The following is a 26,840-nucleotide window of genomic DNA, read 5'->3' as shown; positions in this document are numbered from 1 at the left end:
CTAAAGGTAATAGCCTCAGGTCTGCTCTGTTAACTCTTCTGTGCACAAAGGGTTAAGAAGTGACTCAAGGTTACACAGCTGGAAAACTGCATAGCAAAACATCAACCCTAGGCAGTTTAATGTTCTGAGCCCCAGCTATTTGCTTTTCTTTTTTTTCCCATTCCCCCATCCACCCCCCTGCTGCTAATGTTCTGTTTGTTCTCTATAGTTAAAAGTCTGTTTTTTGATCTCTCTTTATTTCCTTTGTTCATTTGTTTTGTTTCTTAAATTCTGCATAGGAGTGAAATCATATGGTATTTGTCTTTCTCTGACTAGCTTATTTCACTTATCATTATACCCTCTAGATCCTGCCATGCTGTTGCAAATGGCAAGATTTTATTCTTTTTTAATTGCTGAGTAATATTCCTATGTGTGTGTGCAAGCATGTATCATCGATTTTTTTTTTTTTTTTTTAGTTTATTTAATTTGAGAGACAATGAGCATGAGCATGGGAGAGGCAGAGAGAAATGGAGAGAGAAAATCCCAAGCAGGCTCTGATCTGTCAGCTCAGAGTCCAACTCAGGGTTCAAATTCACAAACCGTGAGATCATGATCTGAGCCTAAATCAAGAGTAGGATGCTTAACTGACTGAGCCACCCAGGCGCCCTAGTATCTATTCATCTATTGATGGACACTTGGGCTGCTCCCATAGTTTAGCTATTATAAATAATGCTGCAATAAACACAAAGATGCATATATCCCTTCAAATTCGTGTTTTCATATTCTTTGGGTAAATACCCAGCAGTGTCAATTACTGGACCATAGAATAGTTCTATTTTTAATTTTGTGAGGAAACTGCATACCGTCTTCCTCAATGGCTGCACTGGTTTGTATTTTCACCAACAGTGCATGAGGATTCCGTTTTCTCCACATCCTCACCAACAATTGTTGTTTCTTGAGTTTTTGAGTTTAGACATTCTGACAGAAATGAGGTAGTATCTCACTGTGGTTATGATTTGCATTTCCCTGATGATGAGTGATGTTGGGCATCTTTTCATGTGTCTGTTAGCCATCTGGACGTCCTCTTTGGAGAAATGTCTTATGCCCATTTTTAAATTCAATTATTTGTTGGGTATTGAGTTGTGTAAGTTCTTTATATATTTTGGATACTAACCCTTCATCAGATATGTGATTTGCAAATATTTTCTCCCATTCAGCAGACTGTCTTTTAGTTGTATTGGTCATTTCCTTTGTTTTACAGAGCTTTTTTTATTTTTATGTAGTGCCAACAGTTTATTTTTGCTTTTGTTTCCCTTGCCTTGGACATCATCTACATACAACATCTAGAAGGATGTTGTTACCAGCTGATGTTAGAAAAATTAATGCCTATGCTCTCTTGTAGGATTTTTACGGTTCCAGGTCTCACATTTAGGCCCTTAATCCATTTTCAGATTTAAGAAAGTAGTCCAGTTTCATTCTTTTGCATGTAGCTATCCAGTTTTCCCACCATCATTTGCTGATGATACTTTTTCACATTGCATATTCTTGTCTCCTTTGTCAACGATTAACTGATCGTGTAAGTGTGGATTATTTCTGGGCTTTCTATTCTGTTTTAATGATGTGTATGTCTTAATTTTGTTCCAGTACCATATTGTTTTGATTACTACAGCTTTGTAATATAATCTGAAGTCTGGAATTGTGATAACTCCAATTTTGCTTTTCAAGATTGCTTTGACTATTTATGGGGTCTTCTGTGGATCCATACAAATTTTAGGACTGTTTGTTCTAGTTCTATGAAAAATGTTGTTGGTAGTTTTTTAAGGGATTTTCTTCTTTTATTTTAGTTTATTTATTTTGAGAGAAACAGAGACATCATGAGTGGGGAAGGGATAGAGAGAGAAGCACAGGGAGACAGAATCCCAGGAGGTTCTGCACTGTTAGTGCAGAGCCTGACGCAGGGCTCAAACTCACAATACTGTGAGACCATGACCTAAGCCAAAACCGAAAGTTGGATGACGCTTAACTGACAGAGCCACCCAGGTGCCCCAATGCTGTTGGCATTTTGATAGGGATTACATTAAATATGTAGAATGCTTTGAGTAGTATAGACATTTTTTTTTAATGTTCATTCATTTTTGAGAGAAAGAGAGACAGAGTGCGAGCAGGGGAGGGGCAGAGAGAGGGAGACACAGAATCCGAAGCAGGCTCCAGGCTCTGAGCTGTCAGCACAGAGCCCAACGCGGAGCTCGAACTCACAAACTGCGACATCATGAACTGAGCTGACATTGGATGCTTAAGCAACTGAGCCACCCAGGCGCCCAGACTAGCATAGACATTTTAACAATATTTGTTCTTTCAATCCATGAGTATGAAGTGTCTTTCCATTTCTTTGTGTCATCTTCAATTTCTTTTATCAGTGTTTTGTAGTTTTCAGAGTACAGGTGTTTCACCTCTTTGGCTAAGTTTATTCCTATGTATTTTATTATTTTTGGTGCAATTATAAATGGGATTATTTTCCTCTCTTTTTGTTATTTCATTATTAACGTATAGAAATGCAATAGACTTCTATATCTTGATTTTGTAGTCTGCGACTTTACTGAATTCATTCATCAGTTCTAGTAGTCCAGTATCTCTGATGAACATGGATGCAAAATCTTAAAAAAAAAAAAAAAAAATTAGCAAACCAAGGGGCGCCTGGATGGCTCAGTTGGTTAAGCATCCAATTTCGGCTCATGAATCCATGATTTCATGGTCTGTGGGTTTGAGCCCTGTGTCAGACTCTGTGCTGACAGCTCAGAGCCTGAAGCCTGCTTCAGATTCTGTGTCTCCTCTCTCTCTGTCCCTCCCCCATTCATGCTCTGTCAATCTCGCTCTCTCTCAAAAATAAACATTAAAAATAATTTTTTTTAATTAAAAAAAATTAGCCAACAGAATCCAAGAATACATTAAAAAAAAAAGTCATTCACCACAATCAAGTGGGATTTATTCCTGGCATGCAAGGGTGGTTCGATATTCACAAATCAATCAATGTGGTATGTCACATTAATAAGAGAAAGAATAATTTTTATTCTTAAAATTATCTTTGCATCATTTTTATAGATGCAAAAAGCATCTGACAAAGTACAACATCCATTCATGATAAAAAGAAAAAAACACCCCAACAATGTAGGTTTAGAAAGAACATACCTCAACATAATAAAGTCCTTATATAAAAATCCCACAGTTAACATCATACTCAAGGAGGAAAAACTGAGAACTTTTCTCCTAAAGTCTGGAACAAGACAAGGATGTCCACGCTCACCACTTTTATATAACATAGCACTGGAAGTCCTAGCCACAGCAATTAGACAACAAAAAGAAATAAAAGGCATCCAAATTTGTAGGGCAGAAGTAAAACTTTCACTATTTGCAGATGACGTGTTACATACATAGAAAACCCAAAAGACTCTAGTGAGCATGAATGTTTAACTACTGCAAGTGATTATTCCTTACACCAAAGAACAGTATAACCACCTGCTTTGCCAAGAAATGAGAATAATGCTTTTCTGCAAATCTAAACTCCATACTGAATTACATGCTAAACTGGGAAAGACAAAACACATTGTAACAAATATCCCCTGTCAAGTCCGTCCTGTATTAGCTTTCATTTCAGGCATATCAGGTTTTTTTGTGTAAATTACATACATTCTTCTTACACAGGGAAAAAGAAAGTCATATTTAAATTGGGGTGCCTGGGTGGCTCAGTCAGTTAAGCATCCGACTTTGGCTCAGGTCATGATCTGGCAGTTTGTGATTCGGGCCCCACGTCGGGCTCTGTGCTGACAGCTTGGAGCCTGGAACCGACTTCAGATTCTGTGTCTCCCTCTCCTTCTGCCCCTCCCCAGCTCGTATTCTGTCTCTCTCTCTTTCAAAAATAAATATAACACTAAAAAATTTTTTTTTAAATAACACAAATTGGGGCGCCTGGGTGGCGCAGTCGGTTAAGCGTCCGACTTCAGCCAGGTCACGATCTCGCGGTCCGTGAGTTCGAGCCCCGCGTCAGGCTCTGGGCTGATGGCTCAGAGCCTGGAGCCTGTTTCCGATTCTGTGTCTCCCTCTGTCTCTGCCCCTCCCCCGTTCATGCTCTGTCTCTCTCTGTCCCAAAAATAAATAAACGTTGAAAAAAAAATATTAAAAAAAATTAAAAAAATAACACAAATTAACCATTAAGATGTGATAAGAATTGATCCATGTCTATAAAGTGTAAAAATTTTCAAAGACACACATGGCATAATCCTAGGACCCGCTCACCTATTCCTATATTAAAGGACAGCAACAAGGTTGAAGGGGAAAAGAGGGGTCTTAAAAACAAATGAGCAAAACATGTGTGAACAAGAGCATGTAGTACTGTTCTGAAGAACCATAAAGTTGGAAATAGCCAAATGTTAATTTGTAGTTAAACACACTATAGAATTTCCATAGTTTGGAATATAAGATAACTATAAACTAACAAACTTTTAAAATGTATTCCCGCTCCCCTATTATGTGCCAGGCACCGTTTAAGGAACTAAGCATCTGTACATACTAACATGGAAGAATTTGCAACTTTTAGTATTATTCACTTCTGAGAAAAGGAAAACAACTCAAGGAAAGAACAGTGATAAAATGAAACATGCACTTTTAACTCTACACACTTTTTATGAAGATTGAACTTTTTAAAACGATATTATATTCATGAATTGCATAACTCATTTAAAATTCGTTCTGTACCTGAATGCTTCCTTCTGTATCAAGAACTTCAGCAACAGGAACTGACTGGATAAATTGCATGAAACCTACAAAGAAATACATGCACTGCATTAAGCGCAACACTGGTTAAGCAATAAAAATAATAAGGGTTCTACTAAGAATAGCCTTCATTTTCAAATGCATACACTGCATACTCAAATGACTTAAAGAGTCTGTAAACAAGATATTAAGTTTAGACTGGCATTTGAGTCATAGGAACTAGAAGTAAACTCTTCTTTCAATTAAATTGACTTAATCTGTATGTTTCTCCAGGGCAATTTCTATTACTGTATACACAGAAAAAAAGTAACAGCTAAGCTTCTTAAATATGCACAAAAATTTCTTTCTGTACTTTTATAACATATGCCAATTAAAAATATTCCAAATTTAAAATCACTTTAAGAACTCTGAAATTATGTAATATCAATCAACTAAGCCTAAAACTGCATTATGTTCATTGCTTTTTTTATCTAATACTACATGTTCTGCCATTTCCGGGAAATGACAGAAGTATAAATCCCTTAAACTACCAAAAAGGAGGAGGACATTAAGAAAAATCAAAGTTGAATGAAGGAAACTACCATATACTCCTTTAAAGTAAGAAATGTCTCATTCATTCCTGTATCACAAACAGGGAAGAGTGTGTATCAGTTCACTTAAGATATTCACTGATTTTCTCCCATGCAATAATAAGTTTGCCAATAAAAAACAGAGCTTTGACCCTGCCTTTATACACTGAAGAAGCCTGCAATTTTTACTGGGATAAATATTGTGAATAAAAAGGTACTGTGAAAGAGAATAGTGTAGGGAGACCTAAATTACCATAGAGATCAGAGGGCATCTGACATTTGAGCCATGCTTTGAAGGACAGTGAAAGTTAATAGGTAAAACTGTGAGGAAAGGATGCTAAAGATAATGATCATAACATAAATGAAGGCCTTAAGGCTGAAAAGAGCATGCTGCATTCGAGAAAATGGAAGATGGCCCATGTGGCCAATGCCTGGGAAGCAAGGAGGAGACTGGAAAAAGAGAGGCTTGAGAGACAGGTACAGGAGTGTGTCACAGGATGCTGGAACTTGTAAAACAAGCTAAGGCTTCTGACTTTGTCCAAAGAGCGAATGGAAGTGAGTAAATCATTTTATGCAGGATAGTCAAAGATCATATGTGCACTTTAAACAAGATCATTCCGAGAGAAAGCGAGAAGAGGAATTAAACCACCACCAAAATGATTTGAGGGTGGCCAGCAGAAGGCCAAGAAACCTAAAATGGATACTTTTGTTTTTCCCAGGTATCGAAGGGTGAGAAGCTCTGAGAGTATCAAGACTATGGAATTGACAATAGGCTGTAGGCAAGCATTCCTAGGGAACTATCAAATTTCCAGAGGTTATTCAATCTCAGAAAGACTTAGATGCTATCATTCTATATTAAAAAAAAAAAAAAAAAAAAAAAAAACTAGTTCAGAGGCAGCATCATTGCTGAGTGGCTTTTTTTAAGAGCACAATACAGAGTCACTCTGGGGCACAGTAACTCTCAAATGATGATTCTGGACACAGATTAGTATGAAAAAAACTACTGTAAATTATAACCAGTTTTGAATGCAAAGAAATACAGTGTAAAGGTATTAATTTGTCTTACAAATATGCTGATTTCAAGAGGGAGCCAGGGAGAAAGGGAAAGAGGCCCAGTCAGCCTTCAGTGCTACAAATGAATTCAATCTCTAGCATTCTTAACTTTCAATTAAAAGAGGAAAAGTGTACTTATTAGACACTCAAATAAACAACCATGGTGTAAAATAAACTTACCATGTTTTGTACTAGTGGCTAATACCTTGTAGGGTGTCAACTTCAAATCCAGATTTTCTTTCCGTAGCAGCTTTTGATCAAATGATAAAATACATTAACCAAACAAGTATGAAGATTGTTCTGAAGCAGTCTTGCAGGTAAGTATTATAATAGCTTATTATAAGAGATTACTAAATTAATTGTACTTTGATCATCAAAAATAAATTTATTAAGCACTTGATGGAATGTCAATTTTTTTAAACTTATTCTAAATCACTGTCAATAGTTTTCAATCAACACTGGGGGTCTTCCAACTCATTTATGCAGCTCTTTCTAGTCACAAAGTATTTTAGAACTCAGAAAAAAGAAATGAGGACAAATACGTTCCTTTAAAAGCCAGAGGCAGAGATGCAATTTAAAGAAGAAAAAGATCTAGTTGACTAAGAGGAAGGGAGTTACTAAACTCGACATCAAGAGAACTTAACTGAGAAAAGAGTTTTAATAAAAACGAACAATTGCAGGGGCACCGGCATGGCTCAGTCAGTTGCACAACCAACTTCAGCTCAGGTCATGATCTCACGGTTTGTGAGTTCAAGCCCCACATCGGGCTCTGTGCTGACAGCTCAGAGCCTGGAGCCTGCTTTGGATTCTGTGTCTCCCTCCCTCTGCCCCTTCCCCGCTCACACTCTATCTCCCTCTCAAAAATAAATAAACATTGAAAAGAATTTAAAAAAAAAAGGAACAGTTGCAATTTCATTTTATACTCAACCCAAGAGTCACTCTGCAGTGCATAAAAACAACTAAAGTTGTTTAAGGTCAACTGGAGATTGCTGAGCTTCCTATGATTGCACCTGAATGTTAAAAAAAATTCAGTGTCCATTCACTGCATATATACTAAACCAAAATTAAAAAATGGTCCCTGCCAATATAAAGTTATAGTTACCTTGTCCATGAGTGAAATGATTTGAAGAATAAGTTGATCTTGGCGTAAATCATCCCCATGCTTAAATATAACTGGGTATTTGCCCCCATCTTCTGTCTTAAAAAATAACTGTGCAGGCATAAGAGCACTCTGAAAATAAAAATATTGTTTTCAAATATGGATGTAAATTAATGCACAAAGATCTACCATGCACATAGGAAATGCTGACACATAAGGTAAACAAATAGGTAAGCAGAACCTAAAGAAACAAAATGGGCTGACAACAAGACACAAGAGGAATCCTTGAAGAAAACTACGAACTAGCTAATACTCAGAAGATTACACAGCATATAGAGCAAAAGCTCTGGAGTCAGTCACAGATAGGAATCCAGGCTCTACCAGGTACTAGATGTTGGATCTTGCACATATTCTTTACCCTGTTTCCTCACGTGTAAAATGAAGGTAACACTTCCTCTGCATCGCTGCTAAGGTGATTAGAAACCATAGAGGAACAAGAGTCTGGCACCATGCCTGATACAAAGCAGATGTTCTATCTATGTTTGCCATCATCGTTTTAACATTACAGACATAATGAAATAAATGAGATAAAACTACAGCATAAAAGTGCACCAGATAGAGGGGTGCCTGGGTGGCTCAGTTCAGTTAAGCATCCGACTCCTGATTTCGGCTCAGGTCATGATTTCTCGGTTTGTGACACTGAGCCCCGCTGACACCATAAAGCCTGCTTGGAACTCTCTCCCTCTCTCTCTGTCCCTCACTTATGCACACACACTCTCCTCTTCTCACAAAATAAACAAACATTAAAAAAAAAAATGCACCAGATAGAAAGTCATGAGCCATGGTTACTAATAGCAGGCATATGATTAGTCATGCAGCTTTGAGACTCAAACTCCTCTTTTATCAAATGAGGGGAGGTCTCAAATACCTATATATTTTATTCTGGAATAATTATATTTTTGCCCTGAATCTTTCCCTTAACTAGCTGAAATCTCCAATGTAGCTTATAAATGTGTCTAAATCAATAATTAATGGAATTAAACTCACTTTAGAAACCACCTCATGTGGAGTAGTAGCACACTGAGATACCTACTTGGAGATAAAAGGTCAGAAAACTGTTCAGAAAAAGATGCCCTATTAGTTTAGATCACTGAGGGGGAAAAAATCCTTTAATATTGAAATTTGAAAAAATGTATGATAGTCTAAAGAAATGTGTCTGACAAAGAAAGCCATTACAACCTTAATTTACACAGGTGATGAGAAATAACAGAAAGAAGTATCAGACAGAGGGATAAACAGACAAATTTGCGACAGAGCAAATACAAATACATAAAATGTTAACAAAAGTCAAACAGTAGGTATATATAGTTGTTTACTGTGTAATTCTTTAAACACTGCTGCATGCTTGAAAAGTTCCCCATAAAATGAAGGGGTAAAAGGCATCAAAAATGCTTCAGTGAATATATGTTTAGAACTTACAACCTCTTGTGTATTAAAACTCTGAATTTTAAATTATCTTAAATTTGGAGTATCCTTTTATCACCCCAAGCAAAAATATATTTTATAAATTACCTCAAAGGCTTTTGTGACCCAAAAAATGATTAAGAGTTACTATGACTGGGGTGCCTGGGTGGCTCAGTCAGTTAAGCATCCCACTGTTGATTTCAGCTCAGGTCATGATCTCGAGGTTGGTAGGATTGAACCCCACATTGGGCTCTGCATTTACAGGGTACCTGCTTGGGATTCTCTCTCTCTCTCTCTCTCTCTCTCTCTCTGTGTGTGTGTGTGTGTGTGTGTGTGTGTGTGTGTGTGTCCCTCTCCCACTACTGCTACTCTCTTTCTCTCAGAGTAAATAAATAAACTTTTTTAAAAATACTATAGTAGAAAAGCACCTGAGAGGCTTAGTCAGTTAAGTTTCTGACTCTTGATTTGGGCTCAGATCATGATCTCAAGGTCCTGAGATGGAGCTCCTCACTGGGCATGGAGCCTACTTAAGATTCTCTCTCCCTCTCCCTCTGCCCCTCCCCAACTCCAGCTCTTGTGCATGAGCTCGATCTCTTAAAAAAAAAAAAAAAAAAAAAAAAGAATTACTATGATAATATAATAAATACCCTAAAACCATTAACGCTAAACTCCAACCCAGAATTTTCAAGAATGCTCACATACTTTAGGGTTGGAAGAAAAAAAAAAAAAAAAACTGAGTATCAGGATCAAAAATACATTTCATGGTATTTTATTGGCTACCCATTTTGTGCATGTAAGACATAATTATCTGCACACTTCAGGAGAAAATGGGTCCAGAATCTACCTAACAATAGGGGCAGGTATATTCTTATACTCCACTCTTACAACTCCTGCTTTCAACTCATCCTGTTTCAAAAAATTGGTAAAACTACCTTTTTTATTTACTGCTCTCAATTAGTCCTCAGGGAATGTGAATATTAGAAGCTGATCTTGTTTGAGAGCTCAAGTCCAAAGGAACACCAGTTGTATACAGGTATACTGGTTGTTAATGTCTGTGTGCAACTCTTTACATTTCAGCTTCCAGTGGGTTGTAAGCACAAGCTGAGAAATATTTGCATTTTATCTCCTGTACCAGTATTTTTCAAATTGCAGGTAATAATCCATTAAAGAGATTTAAAACCAATTAAACAAGTTGCAAGTTAAATTTAAAACTTAATGGAACAGAATAATTCTTAAAAGAATAGAAACTATCAGAGTCCATACCATGCAATAAGGTTCAGTGCTGCTTTATAAAACAGCCTTTCAGTTGAATGAGATGTGCAGCCATAGGCTGCCTTTAAACACACCCTTGAAAAAATTCCAAACTACTTCTTACTATAATCACACCCCTTTTTATATTCATAAGTCATTGTCCTATGAGCCCTTTCTTTTCTGGATACAAAGTAATATCTGAGTGCAACTTATGCCTTGTACCCCTAGAATCACAAAACTTCACCACCAGGTATCCCTGAGACCATTCTTTATGATGCCCAACAGATAATGATGCTTCACAGCTAATGCTGCTCACTCCTTGGGACTAAGTGGAAAGTGGCTGCTACCAGCTCTTTCTAACTATCCAAGTCGTGGCCAGCCAAAAGAAGCGTGACATGCTATAAAGGACTAATGAGAATTACTAGCTGAAGATACAAGAAAAAATTTAAGTCACAAGAACAGATATCAGATCAAGAAATGTTAAAAAGGTTAACTGAGACTGTTACTACATGGATTTATGAACTGAATGAGTAATATAAGTTTTGCAATTATTTTTTTTTAAAGCTTACATGGAAAAAGTAGGTGTGGTTCTAATTAATAAAAAGTTCAAAAATTAAAGATTAAAAAACCCAGAGTTTAAAAAAGAAGTGTATTTTACACATTTCACATAAAAATGCCTACTGATAATACAAGATCTTTAAATCAAGACACATTGAATAAACAAAAGACAATTTTTTATCTAGCATGTACTAAATCAAACAAAATTATAGATATTGTCTGCAACGTAATCATTGTTGAAGGGAGTGTTTTTGCTTTACAGAATTAGGTTCCAATGATACACATTAGATATCCATCACAATTACCTTAAATAGTGTAGCTGTTTCTGGGATTATTCCTCTAATTTTCACCTGGGGTTCTAAAGGCAATGGGATAAGTTCCACATCTGACAAATTCATCTTTTCATTGTCTCCAAGCAATGCCTGTAGTCTCTCGTTCTAAGAGAACAAATCAGAAAGAATTGAGTTAAAATGTAAAGGTAGTTTATAATATACAGGGTAAAGACATAAAAACTAATTCTACTAACTTTAAAATGTTTGCAAAGCACCATAAAATTATGTGCAATGCATCATAAAGGAGGGGCGCCTGGGTGGCTCAGTCGGTTCAGTGTCCAACACTTGACTTCAGCTCAACTTCTCACAGTTTACAAGATCAAGCCCCGGGTTGGGCTCTGTGCTGATAGCACAGAGCCTGCTTGGGATTCTCTCTCTCTCTCCCTTTCTCTCTGCCCCACCCCAATCACACACACATGCACGTGCTTGCTCCCTCTCTCTCTCTCTCTCTCTCTCTCTCAAAATAAATAAACTTTAACATAAATAAACAACTAGGGGCACCTGGGTGGCTCAGTTGGTTAAGCATCCGACTTCAGCTCAGGTCATGATCTCACTGTTTGTGGGTTCAAGCCCCACATCGGGCTCTGTGCTGACAGCTCAGAGCCTGGAGCCTGCTTCAAATCTATGTCTCCCTCTCTCTCTCTGCCCCTCCCCTGCTCATACTCTAATCTCTCTCAAAAATAAATAAACATAGGGGCGCCTGGGTGGCGCAGTCGGTTAAGCGTCCGACTTCAGCCAGGTCACGATCTCGCGGTCCGTGAGTTCGAGCCCCGCATCGGGTTCTGGGCTGATGGCTCAGAGCCTGGAGCCTGTTTCCGATTCTGTGTCTGCCTCTCTCTCTGCCCCTCCCCCGTTCATGCTCTGTCTTTCTCTGTCCCAAAAATAAATAAACGTTGAAAAAAAAAATTTTTTTTTAATAAATAAATAAATAAATAAATAAATAAACATAAAACAAACAACTAGAGTACTGCTGCTAAAACCAAAGTCAGGTCACGTCACTCTTCTGTTCAAAACTCCCAACAGATTCTACGCTAACTCAGTGTTTAAGTCATAAGTCCTTGTAATGACTTACGAGGATATATTCCATCTGTGTCCCTATTATCTCTGTCCTCCATCCTCATCCCCTACTGCTCTCCCCCAGTCTCCCTTTGTTCCAAATGCACCGGGCTTCTTCCTATTTCACACATACATCCCTCTATCTCTCATGCGCACGTACACACGTGCACACACACACACATACACTCTCACCTCAGGGCTTTTGTACTTGGTGTCCCTCTGGCTGCAATGGTCTTCTCTAAATATTCACATGGCTCGCTCCCTCACCTGCTTCAGGTCTTTGTCCAAATGTCACCTTCTTAGTGAGGTCTTCCCGACCACTCTATTGAGAAGTGAAACACTCACTGCCTTACTCCTCAAACCCAGCACTTCCTACTTCCTTTGCTGCTTTATTTTCCTCTGTTGCATACAACAGTATCTAGCACGCTACATATTTCACTTATTTATTCTATTTACTTTCTCCTCCAAAACTCCCTAAGAATAGAGATCTTTATGTTTGCTGCTGTATCCCTAGATCCATGCTGTAGGCATGCCAAATACATTTTTATACAACAAATACATGAATATTATCACCTAAAGAATGATAAAGTGAAAAGAGAATACTTAACAACATTCAAAATGAAAGCTTTAAATTGTGTGGGCGCCTGAATGGCTGTTGGTTAAACATCCATCCAACATTGGCTCAGTTCATGATCTCACAGCTCTTGAGTTCAAGCCCCGCATCGGGCTCTGTACTGACAGCTCAGAGCCTGGAGCCTGCTTCAGATTCTGTGTTTCCCTCTCTCTCTGCCCCTCCCCGACTCATACTCTGTGTCTCTCTCTCAAAAATGAATAAACATTAAAAAAACTTTTTTTAAATATTAGGCTGTGTGGTAAAAACAAAAGTTATTTCAGGAAGCTTTAAGTGATGCCTCAAATAGGTAAGGAGTCAGTTATCCTCCAGGATAGCTAAAATTGAAGTGTAGCCAGAGACTCATGTGTGTGCCAAAAAGAAGAGCACACCACACAAAAACAAGCTGGTTGAAATCTATGCCCCACACTGACAGCCACAGGAACAGACATTCCTGCAGGTGGGTATGTGGGATCACATTGCTCCCTCACACAGGCACCTCTGGGGAGAGCGGCTCCAGAAGGAACAGCAGTAGGGATTTAGTATTTAACTTTGGTTTCTTATTTTTCTCAGCAACAACAAAAAAAAAGGTCATCTCAATAAAAATGTGTTTCTCTTCCGCCTATTTTCTCCTTCTTAACCTTGTGAATATCATTCCTTACACACATATCTGTTAGCATTTCTCTTTACAGCTGATCCCCTGCCTTTGAACTCCTGACTCAATTTTTCACCTTTTCCTCTCTCCACCGTCCTCTCACAAGTCTGAAGAACAACAGTAAAGTCTGTTGTGTTCTTTTACAAAGATCACTAAGAAAGACCTGCCTGTGATGGGATTAGGTAAAGAGAAGATTCAGAGTGAATCCTTCACATCATTTGGGCTAGTGATGAGGAAAAACAACATATGAAGAACAAATACTCATCTACTGTCATCAAGTAGAAGCCTTACTTGATGGAAAGATCCCTGTTCTAGCCATGAGAACAGATGCAAAGCCAGTGAGGTCACAAGCAACTAATTCTGCAACCTTGGGCAAGTCACTCTGGACTTTGATTTTCTCAGAGTGCTTCCAGTATCAATATCTGTACAGGTCCTTTCCACATCAAACAGATTATATTCAAAGATGCTAAGATGCTAAAATGAGACCCAATAAAGCACTGTAGATTAAAAATATGGACATAGAGGGGCACTTGGGTGGTTCAGTCAGTTAAGCGTCCAACTTCAGCTCAGGTCATGATCTCATGGTTCGGGAATTTGAGCCCCCACATCAGGCCTTCTGCTGTCAGCACAGAGCTCGCTTTGGATCCTCTGTCCCCCCTCTCTCTCTGCCCCTCCCCCACTTGCACTCTCTCTCTCTCAAAATAAATAAATAAATAAACTTAAAAAATATACATGGACTTAGAATGCCTAGGAACAAACCCCAACTATAATATTTACTAGCTGACGATGGTAGACAAATTACTTAACCCCTCTACCCCCATTTGTTCTTATAATTGAGATAATAGCATCATCTAACTTACAGAGTTGTTGTGAGGATTAAATCTATCTATCTATACCTATATAGATATAAATTCATAAAACAGGATCCTGTATATAATCAATACTTATAAATCCTCCTATTATTATAATTGCATAAGAATTTCATAAAATAGATCAACCCAAAAAGATAGTACCAGGACTCAGTATTTTATGATACCAAGACATCATTAGTCAAAAATAAAAAGCAAAGCCCATAGGTTTACCTTTTTCTTACGATTTCCGCTTTCACGCTGCACTGCCTTCATTAGATGCACCAAACGATCTACAAACGTTTGCTGAGCAGCCAGTAAAGAACGCATAACTCTGACAGACTTATCACCCTGAAGGGATTCAAAGGAAAGGAAAATTAGTTCTGTGTAGCATAATGATCAGGGTTTCTTTAATAGCATGGGTGATCTTTATTTATTCTTCTAATAGCTACAAACTTCAATACAAAGTGAAATTGAAAAAGATTAATTATCTTGATTCAGAGATAATGAGAAAACTGGTAGCTTATTTAAACACTGCCAACTCTTCCAAAGTTGAAAATTATCTGAGTCTTCAGCGAATACTAATCTATCAAAAACAGCACTTTTTTTCAAATACAACCATGTGATAAGATAGAATTCATTCACCCAAAATGCATTCGCTCATTGACTCAGTAAGTATCTGAAAGCCTATGATGTCTTTAGAAATGCACTGGGCATATGGTAGAAACAATATCACCTTCAAGGAACGAAAACTCTACTGGGGAAAAAAAAAAAAGGAAAGCACTCAAATAGCAACATAATGCATGCTTGCTTCGTAAAATGTAAGTTATAAAAATTAAATGCCATAAAGTCTTATGTAGTGAATACCCAGTTCATAAAATATTATAAAATACATTTTCTCATTTAATCTTCTCAATAAACTGATAAGAGTGGCTTATCAGTATAAGACCAAATGTTATCATCCTCATTTTGAAAGTGAGGAAATTTAAGCTCAGAGAAAATGAAATTTCTTCACAAGATGACAAAAGCTGTGACAGACTGACGTTAGAAGAGACAACCAAGTACTTATGTGCCAATAAGCTAAATGCAGAGAAGTTCTGAGAACTATAGAAATGTTTAGGCTCAAAGAGCTCAATAAGATGTGCTTTAAAATTTTAAGAACATGAAACATGAAACTGCAGATAAAAGATGCTGTGAAGTAATATATTTCTGTAGCAAATCACAGATCAATGATGTGGCAGTTCTCACTGCCCATGCACCCTCTGCTGGCTGCACTGTGCCACAATGCTTTAAGAATCACAACACCTAAGAGGAGAAAATGGCTTTACATAGATTTTAACAACCGTTAAGGAAGCAAAAATATAAGTTATGTAGTAAGTACCTGCAATATGACCATTGTCAGATTTCTAAAAATGTACCTATCTTGATAAACAAAATAGAAAAGACAAAGGGAAATAAAAAAGCAAAGTTCTGGAATTTGTTACATGTATAGTTTTATTTCATTAAATCAGAAGTCAACGAACTTCCTGTAAAAGATCAAGGAAGAAACACTTTAGGTCTTGTTGGCCATACAGTTTCCATTTCAACTATACAACTGTTATTGCAGTGCAAAAGTGGCCATGAACAATATGAGAACAAATGAACATGATCATGTTCCAATAAAATTTTACATATGAACACCAAAATTTGAATTTTACATAATTTTCAAATGTCACAAGATATTATTCTTTTTGGTTTTTTCTACCATTTAAAAACATCAAAACCACCCTTAGCTCATGGGACATACCAAAACAGGCAACAGACCAGATCTGGCCCATGTACGGTGTTTTTGGCAACCCCTTCATTAAATGGTTACCTTCAACAATGCTTGGCTGAATCGTCTCATTACATTTAAGTACATCTCATGGGTCTTTGGATCTCTCTGCTGAGTGTCCTGATCTTCACATTCCACTATCACATACCTTAAAAATTCATAAGAGGTGAAATGACACTCAGATTCATTTTGTAAATACATATTCTTTTCCACAAAACTTGATTAATTCATATTTGCAAAAAATAAGTGGAAGAAATGAAACATATTCTTCCATCACTATTTTTTTTTTAATTTTTTTTTTCAACGTTTATTTATTTTTGGGACAGAGAAAGACAGAGCATGAACGGGGGAGGGGCAGAGAGAGAGGGAGACACAGAATCGGAAACAGGCTCCAGGCTCTGAGCCATCAGCCCAGAGCCCGACGCGGGGCTCGAACTCACGGACCGCGAGATCGTGACCTGGCTGAGGTCGGACGCTTAACCAACTGCGCCACCCAGGTGCCCCTCCATCACTCTTTAAAAGTGGAAAATTAGGGGCACCTGGGTGGCTCAGACAGTTAAGCATCTGACTCTTGATTTTGGCTCTCACAGTTTGGGAGTTCAAGTCCTGAATTGGGCTCCATGCTGAGAGTGTGGAGCCTGGTTAGGATTCTCTCTTCTCTCTCTGCCCCTCCCTCACACACATGCAGTGTCTGTCTGTCTGTCTGTCTGTCTGTCTCTCTCTCTCTCTCAAAATAAATAAACTTTAAAAATTTTAAAAACAATAAAAGTGGAAAAGTAGGGCACATATACAACCATTTATAAAAAAGTAAATTATAACAATAATGCCTTAATTTGTATAATATCCTAGATGTTCTTTTGATGCCAACATTTTCTCCTAACACTTTATAAGGTACATACAGCATTACCATCCTCAGAAATCATCTAAGCTCCCATGTCTACGAAGTAACTCAAACAATATTTTCATAATCTGTGTAATACTTTTGGTATTACATATGTCTCTCTTATTTTGAAAACTACTCTGAAGCTAACTTCTCATTAACATACTTTTGCAAAATAATTTTAAATTGTTTTTTTCCCATCCAATCTCCCCATTTCTCAAAAATCCATATATAATCATATATAAATTTGTGTATCACAAAATTATGGTTTTAGAGGGTTAAAGAAATTTTTAATATATTTTTACACCCGAACTGCTTATATAATTGCCAAGTCATATAACCACTGATCTGAATTAGATCTCAGACACCAATGTTTTCTAACTCCTCTCATGGGAACAAGCCATACTAACAAACACATTTTATATCACAACTCAGGACACACAGCCATGTGGGTACACACAGATGCCCCAAAAACGGGAAAAAAGTTTCAAAAAAAACTCTATAAACAATATGTTAATATTTGCTACTCTGTTCTATTTCATTTTTCTTTAAATAACAAATGCTGGAGTGTGAGGCTTCAAATTGATTTCAGTGGATCAATTTTTTAATATTTATTTATTTTTGAGGAAGAGAGACAGAGCACGAGCAGGGAAAGGGCAGAGAGAAAAGAAGACACAGAACCTGAAGCAGGCTCCAAGCTCTGAGTTGTCAGTACAGAGCCCAATGCGGGCTTGAACCCATGAACCGTGAGATCATGACCTGAGCCGAAGTCGGATGCTTAACCAACTGAGCCAACCAGGTACCCTGAAAGAGAATCTTAAGCAGGCTCCATCCTCCATGTGGAGCGGACAGGGTACTTGATCTCACAACCATGAGATCATGACCTGAGCCAAAATCAAGAGTAGGGTACTCAACTGACTGAGCCACCCAGAAGCCCCCTAAATTTTTCTTCTTTAAACTATCTTCATAATGTTCCACCTGTATTAACAAAAACATCAATGGTTCCCTCTTGACTACCGTTTTAAATTTTAATATTTATTTATTTTTGACAAAAAGACAGAGACAGAGCATGAGCAGGGAAAGGCTTCAGATTCTCTGAGCTGTCAGCACAGAGCCCGACGTGCAGTTCAAACTCACGAACCATGAGATCCTAACCTGAGCCCAAGTCAGACACTTAACCGACTAAGCCACCCAGGTGCCCCTTGACTATTTTAAAACAGTTTCTGTGGCCCCAAGCATCTGGTTCAAACGTCCACTATCCTCAATGTATGCACACACACTGCAGTCAGGTCAGTCCCCTAACCACTCCTAGTATGCACCCACTTGGTGCTCTTGCTCATGTTGTAGGAATTTCCAGAAAGACCTTCCAATCTCCACCTTTCCATATTCTACTCACCCTTCAAGTACAGGAGACACTTGATCTCTTCTAGGAAGTCTTCACAGACCCTGACGAGTTCACTCTTCTCTGATTTCCTAGAATAGGCCTTGCCTCTTAGACAACTTGTGCTGATGTTACCTAGCTCATCACTGTTTCATGTGTTTAACTCTTAGTTCCCTTCATAGATTACAAAGAAACTGATGCCATATGCCATATCTTAAAATTTTTCAGTGGTCCCGGATACACCCCTAATAGTCCTACACACAGAAAAATTTTAAGGACTGATAAAAGTAAAAGCCTCTCTACCTCCTCTGTTAGCCAACCAGTGCAATGGTTTACCATGATAATAGCAGCTGTTCTGAAGTCGTAGAGTTGCACAACCTAGAATTTTCTGTAAAGTGGAATGAAGAACTGAACCATGACCTTACACCCACCATATCATGTTCCCAACAGAAGTTCTAAGCCAAAAATTCAAGAAGGCGTTCTTTAATCTTGAATCAAGGAAGCCTTCTAGAGCCACAGGATACATATGACTAAATAGTATTTATACTAATAAAATTAATTAAAATAAAACAAAATTAAAAATGTAGTGTTTCAATCACACATTCTACATTTCAGGTGTTCAGTAGCCTATGTGCAGCATTATAGATAATTTCCATCACTGCAGAAAGTTTCATTGGACAGCTCTGTTGTAGATGAATAAGCTAGAACAGTTAAGATAAACTCCTATTTCCTATTCACAGTATTCCAAATGTTTGGTCATTTCAGGACACTACCTAGGAGTGTTAAATAGACAGTGATTCTAAACTATAAAACTGCCAACACAGTCCTATTCAAAACCTATCCAAAACTTTCCATCCTTTAAAGTCCTTGACTATCTCCATCACCTTAGTATATTAATTGTCTTTTTTTGTGTGTTTACACAGAAATTTACTTCCAAATGAACAATACAGATAACCAGAACATATAGCCATTGCTTTGTTCAGGTCTCCCTGACCACCAAGTAAACACACAATGGTCACAGCTATTTCCTTTGACTGAGGGTCTACATTGGTGCTCATGATAAAGGTCAAAACTCTTCCAAGCCAACGTTCTTCTACAAAAAGAAAAGTCCATCTAAAATACAGATGACAGTGTCATTTATATCATGACAATTATATATGAAGGACAAATTTAGATCAAGACTAAAAGACGTAGATTTGAATCATTTCTGAATCTTCTGGTCACAGCAGTAAGTAGATTCTACAAAGCACTCTAAGGTATTCCCTTGAAACCTATCATCTTCAAGTAGAAATGCAGACAAAACTGTCCAGGTACCCATTGTAAGATGACATCAGTGGGCTACCTGCTTCCTGGCAATTTCATTTTGTGAGGTAAATAACCTTTATTACCTTGAAAGGTCTTAACAGTCATAGAAAAACATGTCAAAGCATCCAAAGTTTACTTTCAATTTCGACATACTGGAATAGCTATAAAAATAAAAAAGTGGAACGATTTATAGATCCTGATGCCTAACACTTTACAGATTGGAGACTATAACTCCCCTCTGTGGCTTAAAAGGTTGACACTATTCATTTTAAAAGGATTGTCTGTACAACTATAGGCCCCTAAGGATTCAGCTATAGCAGGAATCCCATTTAAATCACTGGAAAGGCAACAAATGAAAAAGGAAATTCAAAATGTTCAGAAGAAAATAGCACAATCAATTAAAATTTTTATGTTATATAATAAGAGTACGCTTAGAGTGAGAGGCCTTGAAAATGTTACATTTGATTAATATTTTTATACTATTTTGTCCATGTTCAAAGGAAGAGAATGATCATTTTAAACCAAGTACTGAAATTATTTTCCATATTTTCACCCGACAATCACAAAAGCAGTGTCTACCAACGTCAGAAGCCCCCATCAATAGCTTTTTCCTCCTCGTGAGTATTTCTGAATATGTAATATGCAGACTGTAACTACAGGAAAAACAATTACTCCTCTGAGAAGGAACAGACACAGCACATGCTATTGCTTCAATGAATCAGAGATATAGCAGGAAAACACAAATCAAATCTAAGTTTGATGGAATGCTTATAAGACTGGGAGTTGGAGTTGCACTTTGTTTATCGTCTATGGAGAAAAAAAAGCACTCTTTCTGAATGGAAGCTACTGCCTTGTTGGAAATTGTTCCTCTAACAGTGTTCCTATTGTTTAGCTGTTTTCAAAATGGTTTGAAAATTTTCCTACTTGAAATAAGAGATCAAGGTTTCTATCACAACTAACTTGAGATTCTACAATGAAATCTGGTCTCCAATTAAATCTGAATACAGAATTTTAAAACACCATTTAATCAGTATACGCACACATAGCTCTCACAATAGTGACTACTCTAGACTACAAATTCTGAGCCAGAGAAAACTCTTTATAGATAGTGCGAGAAAACAAAAATACCTATAAAGGTATTTTTAAGTAAATGACTTAAAAAATTAAAACTTAATTTAAAAATACCTCAGAAGCTTGCAAGTACTTACTCAAAAACTCAGCAACGTGCTGAGTGCTACATTTTTTTTAATTTCCTTTTAAATATTTACTTAGATGTTCATGAGGAAATTTTCCATAACACCAGTGAATAGACACACATTTAAGAAATTAGATTGGAATATGGAGAACATTAGGAAGCAAGAGATTACATTACAAAGAAATAGGTATTTGTTAATATGTGAATTTCCAAGTAAACTTTTCAAAATAAAAATGGTGATTAACAACTAGACAAAACATTCTGTGGGTGTTTTTTAAGGACATACTGAAAATTATTGTGAAAGAAATATAGTTTTATGAATATTATATTAAACTGCTAAAACAAAAGTAGGAACTATTTTTCTTTCCATTATTAAGATCAATAGGGAAAAAAAAGTTACAGGTTCCAAAGCATTGGGGGTGGGGGGGGGGTGACAAATTTAGTTACAATTGTTGATAGCAGTTTTTCTTCATCATAAAGGGAACCATGAAGGTTAAAACTAAACAATTATTTACTGTTTATGTCCATAATGGACAGCTATGTTTGTATAAGAGTCCTCTGATTTAGTTCCCTATTTCTTGGCTACAAGGGCAGTGTCCAAAATAACATTATGTTTGGAGAATGGGGGAATGAAGTTAAGGCTTGATTTGATCTACAGCACAGTTTTCCAAACTCAGTCTAAAACAAGACAGTATTTTGTTTCATTTCTTCATGGAAAGCAAAATGCCTCATTATACTTCAAAAATAATGAGTTTTCAAAATGGGTGTCTATTCATTTCTACTGTTTAAACAAACACAGTCAAGGAGTATTTTAGATCAGAGATAATTTCCATAGTTAAATACTATCCAGTATGTCAATAAGTTTAAACATTTCTGAATGTACAGAAGGCATCAGGTAAGGCTGGCCCAGATGGCTTGGACCTTCATTTGCTCTATAAAACTGGATAAGTCTCTCTTGTCTAGTGTTTAAACATAGTGCCTTCTTTCATTTAACCAATATATTACTCATTGGGGCTTAAGCTACTTGTCCTTTACACTTTAATATCCTGTGACAGATAAAGGGAGCCAAGCTTCATATTGCTTGTGTCTCAGGAAGTCAGTTAAACTTTCTATGGTCTTAGTTTCTCTTCCTTCAATTCAAAAGGGAACCTTTCTCATGTAAAATACAGATACTTCTACTTGTCCTATTTAACTTCATGGGAACAAGTGAGAAAAGGTCACTGAAAGTATTCTATAAATGGCAAAGTGCTAAGTAAATGATCTAATTCTAACTGAGGTTCTACCCAGTTGAGTTACATCATGCCTCTCTCTGCCTCAGTTTCTTCATTTATGAGAGAGGTAACTTCAAATTCCAACTTCCTGTGTTTGCATGATTCCAATGTTTTGTTAAACAATGTGAAAATACACACTCCTCAAGGACTGTGATGTATCATACTTTACTTAAATAGCATAAAAGGCAAACAGACATCAAACTACAAAACCATTACCCAGTTTTATCTTAGATCGTGGCAAATCAGTAAAGGGAAGACAAACAGTGGTGCCAACAAGCATTTCCACGAGCACAGTTGTAAAGAAGCACAGCCAGAGAGATGTAAGTACTACACTTAGGCTTTTGATGACTTCTTATACCTTATTTTAAACTGCCTTTATGTTTATAGTATGGGGAAAAAAATAGTCCTCACCAGTAATAAGAAAATAAACAGAAAATTATTTCACATACCAGTATAAATAATTAGCCAGTGTTGAGTTTTTGCAGGCTCTTGATATCAAGAAGGTACAGAGATCTTGCTGAAAGAATTAAAAGAAATGTATATTTATTACCATCTGCTAATAACAAGAAGGAAAGAAGAGAGTCTGTTTCTCTATCGTTTTGATCTACATATCTCATCACAGATCAGATTTTCACATATCCATCTATCCCACCATCCCTTCATCCAATATTTATTCTCAATCAGGCAGAATATGAGAGGCTAACGACATCACAGTTCACAGAGTTACTTGTCCTACTAGAGTTTAACACTTCGTGGAGGACAGACATCAAAGAAAGTCAGAGGAATAATTCAGATAACAGGAGGTCAGAAAAGGCAGCAATGGGGATGTGCTATTAGGCAAGACCAAAATGACACTATGTACAGGGGCCCTAAACTTGACTGTTAAAGAAATTTTAAAGAGGCCTGTTAGAGCTAAATATGGTGAACATGAAAGTAAAGGAGGCTGAAAAGGCAGGCAAAGCCCAATTGTGCAAGACCTTTAAGGTCATACTATTGAGTATGGATTTTGTCTGCAAAGCAATGGATACCGAACAAAAGGTCTTAGGCAGAAGAATGAGATGATCTGATTTCTATTTTATGAAAATGACTCCAGCTGCTCTGAGAAGTATAGGCCTGAGATCAGTTAGGATGCTTATTACAGTAGTCTGCAAAAGTGAACCTTGAGAATGAAGATGGAGAGGAAAAAACAGATTTTTAAAACATTTGGGAAGTATAATTAATAAGACTTGCTGACGGAAAGGAAGAAGGAAGGAAAAGAATGGACAGTAACTTCCAAATGTATAGGTTTAACAAATGGGCTGATCTGCTACTTCACAGATGGAAATTCCAAATGAGGAACAGGTTGGAGTGTGGGGAAAGAGTTGTATTTTGAAATATTAACTTTGAAATGCCTGTCGGATATATAAAGGAGATCAAGTAGGTTTCTGGATATATGAATCTAAAACTCAGATGAGAGAAATGTGCAAGACATATAAATTTGAGTTTATCAGTACTGCCTGGGGCAAGAGTATAAATCGAGACCTTGAGGAACATTAAAATGTCACGCAGCAGAGAAAGCGCTGACAAAGGGAACTGAGAAGGCGCAGCCAGAGAAGTGAGGAGGAAAACATGGGCTGTACAGTATCATCTAAACCATGAGAAGTGTCCTTCAAGAAGGGAGCCATTTACTTTGCTGAATACTACAAAGAGGAACTGAGAAGTATATATAACCACAAAAATTAAAGTCATTTCCCACTTTAGCAAAGTAAGTTTTGATATAAAGATGGGAAGCCAAGGCCAGAATGATGTGGATTAAAGAATGGAAAGAAAGGAAGAAGAGTCAGTTTGTACAAACAACTCCTTTTAGAAGCTTGATCATAAAGGTGCTGTTTTAAAGGATATGGTGTCAAGAGTTTTTTTTGTTTTGTTTTGTTTTGTTTCATTTTTGAATTTTTCAGATAAGAGATACTGACATATTTGAATATTTCTACCAGGAAAAGAAGAGAATGTATCTTTGAAGGGAGTTATATTTCTTCTGTGTAAGAAAACAGAAGGAAAGGATGTAAAAGGATTCTGTAAATCCTGGTGATGGGAAATTGAGACCATTCTTACCTAGTGACTTCTATTTGTTTCCATTAAGTGTGAGGCAGGGCATGAAGAACAGAGTAGAAAAAGTAGGAAGGAGTCACTGCAGAGCAGGGAGAGCAACCCAACCCACTGAGAGAAATGTAAGATGGCAGACAGCATTGAGTGCCCACCTGATGTCTATGATCATGAATTTAGAGTAATGCCAACATGCTAGGCTATGTGCTTTTCTTCAGCAATATTCAGGTATAAAGCAATTAGGTAAGTAGCCTTATCAAGAGCTGAGATTTCACTAGGGGAACTGAAGGTACTAATAAAAAAAATGACTAAAATGCTGAGCCAAGGGATAAAAGCTATATTCGGAGGAAAGCAAATATTGAAGGGGGCTGATGAACAAAAAAAGGGGTAGAGATCAACAGACTAGAAGTGTCTATGTGGTAGGGGTATTTCAGAAAGTAAGCTCTAGTAATAAAAGGTTGTTATCACAAAGCAGATATGCCAGATGCTGTCAGAAGTGGCAAGAATTTTATCTAATTTTAGAGCTAAAACCTCAGCACTAGATTTTAAATGGGCAACATTTAAATGTCCAGTAAGGAAATGCCTCAACCAGAAAGCCATAATACTGAATCCATGTATGTAACAGGTGGAATCTAAGCCTAAAGTTTATCTCTGGCTTTCTGAGAAGGACATTATGGTCTTATATAGTTTTATAAATATACTTGAATAGAGAACACATATTTCACTTGACAGTGTGCTATTTTCATTAAAAAATGATTTACAGAGCATAAACAGGGAAGAATTAAATATAAAAATATTCGTGAAACAAATGTACTTTTTGCTAGTACATATATATGTACTATCAATTTTTAAACTCAATTTAGGTGAGCAATTTTTAAAATTTTAAAATAACTAGAAAAAAATGTGCTTTAGGGAAAAAAATGATCTCCTATTAAAGGTCAAAGATATAAAAAAAACAGTAAATAAGAACACAAATAAATACCTCTAAATACTTACTACTACTGTTTACAACAATAATATTATCTAATTAGGGAATTAAATAAGATAGGACTGAGTCACTGGGTAAAAGTGACATACAAATAAAGAGGTACACTGTTTTGGAGGAGGATAATATTTCTTATGCCAAATTTAAAAGATGGATGTTAAAATATCTAGCACAGTTAAAGAATTGATAAAGATAATATAACCTCCAAGTTAGGGGTAGAGACAAAGGATAGGAAGGGGATCCAGCCAAATAGAGGCAAGGAAAAAATGTTTGAGAGAAAAGTACCAACACATCAGATGAGGAAATAAATCCAAATAGAGCTCTAAACACAATAAAAATGGGGTAAAACCTCCAGTTAAAAGACAATAGTGTTAAACAGGATTGAAAAACTCTATATGCTATATGCTCTAGCTATATGCTTTCCAGAGAAAAACTCAAATGAAAGGACTGAAAAGTGTACCAGTGAACACTGATCAAGACGAAGTTCCATTACTATCAAACAAAACAGACTTTAAGGCAAACAATATGATTAAACATAAAGGAGGTCACTAATAAACAGTGATAAAAGAATCAATTTACTCGAATGCACCTAATAAAACAGTTTCAAAATATTTAAAGCAAACATCAACAGGGGGCAAAAAGGAGAAACTGACAATTATACCATGATACAGGGGTATTTTTACCCTAATTCTTAAGATATCAAACACAGAAAAACTTCAAGCTTGTTCTAGTGATAAATGTACAATAGTGTACAATTGGGGAATATATCTTCTTTTCAAGAATCCAGGGAATTTGTGGAAAATGACCATATTTGAGCAATTAGATTAACTGAGTTTCTATTTTGTTTCTAACATTTAGCCAGACATGCATAGTGGTTTCCTAAAACTCTAAGAACAGGGAAAGGAATGATGGGAAAAGGCAAGACACTCCTCAAGTGCCAAAGAGAAGACAAGAATGTTAGTATCTGCAGTGATAAGAGAGGGAATTTCAGCTTGGTCAGATAGTAATACCTAGACATCTCTAAACACTTAATCATTTAGAAGTACCTTAAAGGGGATGACTGCATGTACAGCATTATTACTCTGCTGGGAGCAATACAGGAAAGGGGAGGGAAAAAGTACTCAAAATAAGTCCCAGTGCTTTCTGGGAAAGTTTGAATTACATAAGCCCTTTAAGAAACTATTCAGCTGAGAAAAGGCAGAATGGCTTAATCACTAAGTAATAACAGGTCAAACAGACATGTACAATGGTATATCCAAACATTGGGGAATATACCTTCTTTCACAAGAGAAGGAAATCAGAAATATGTAAAAACTATGACAGTGTGTACAACTGTATTCTGAATATAACATTCAGAATCCAATCACCTCACACACTCTTCAATGTAAACTATCCTAGTTTAAGCCACCAACAAGTCTTATGTGGATTATTTTAATAGCTTCTCAGTAAAAGTCATTTGGTAACATGGCCTACAAGGCCCTGCATGGCTAATCTCCCGCTCTTTCTTGGACTCATTCTTCTCCCATGCTCCCTTCTTCTCACTCTCTGGAGCTAGGCATCCTCTGCTCTTCCTCACACACTTAAGCCCTAGCCTCTATACTGGCTGTTCCCTCTGCCTCACATGCTCCTTTCCCCAGACCATCCACATGGTTGTTCCCTCACCTCTATCACCTTTACAAAAGATGTT

The 26,840-nt window shown here is 37.0% G+C and overlaps 1 protein-coding gene across 1 annotated transcript in view; it reads right to left on the bottom strand.

The window, feature by feature from the left end:
- PIK3C3 (phosphatidylinositol 3-kinase catalytic subunit type 3) overlaps positions 1 to 26,840 on the bottom strand; it is a 146,423-nt gene that overhangs the window by 49,308 nt on the left and 70,275 nt on the right. The window contains exons 13-19 of the mRNA XM_043558700.1: positions 22,536 to 22,603; positions 16,097 to 16,202; positions 14,476 to 14,592; positions 11,046 to 11,177; positions 7,471 to 7,599; positions 6,549 to 6,618; positions 4,729 to 4,793 (exon numbers count right to left, since the gene is read on the bottom strand). Coding sequence (XP_043414635.1) covers positions 4,729 to 4,793; positions 6,549 to 6,618; positions 7,471 to 7,599; positions 11,046 to 11,177; positions 14,476 to 14,592; positions 16,097 to 16,202; positions 22,536 to 22,603 — 687 coding nt within the window. The remainder of the gene's footprint in view (positions 1 to 4,728; positions 4,794 to 6,548; positions 6,619 to 7,470; positions 7,600 to 11,045; positions 11,178 to 14,475; positions 14,593 to 16,096; positions 16,203 to 22,535; positions 22,604 to 26,840) is intronic.

Source organism: Prionailurus bengalensis, chromosome D3, assembly GCF_016509475.1.
Source record: "Prionailurus bengalensis isolate Pbe53 chromosome D3, Fcat_Pben_1.1_paternal_pri, whole genome shotgun sequence".
Classification (NCBI taxonomy): domain Eukaryota; kingdom Metazoa; phylum Chordata; class Mammalia; order Carnivora; family Felidae; genus Prionailurus; species Prionailurus bengalensis.
The sequence above is the reverse complement of the archived record's forward strand: the minus strand, read 5'-3'. Positions and strand labels throughout refer to the sequence as shown.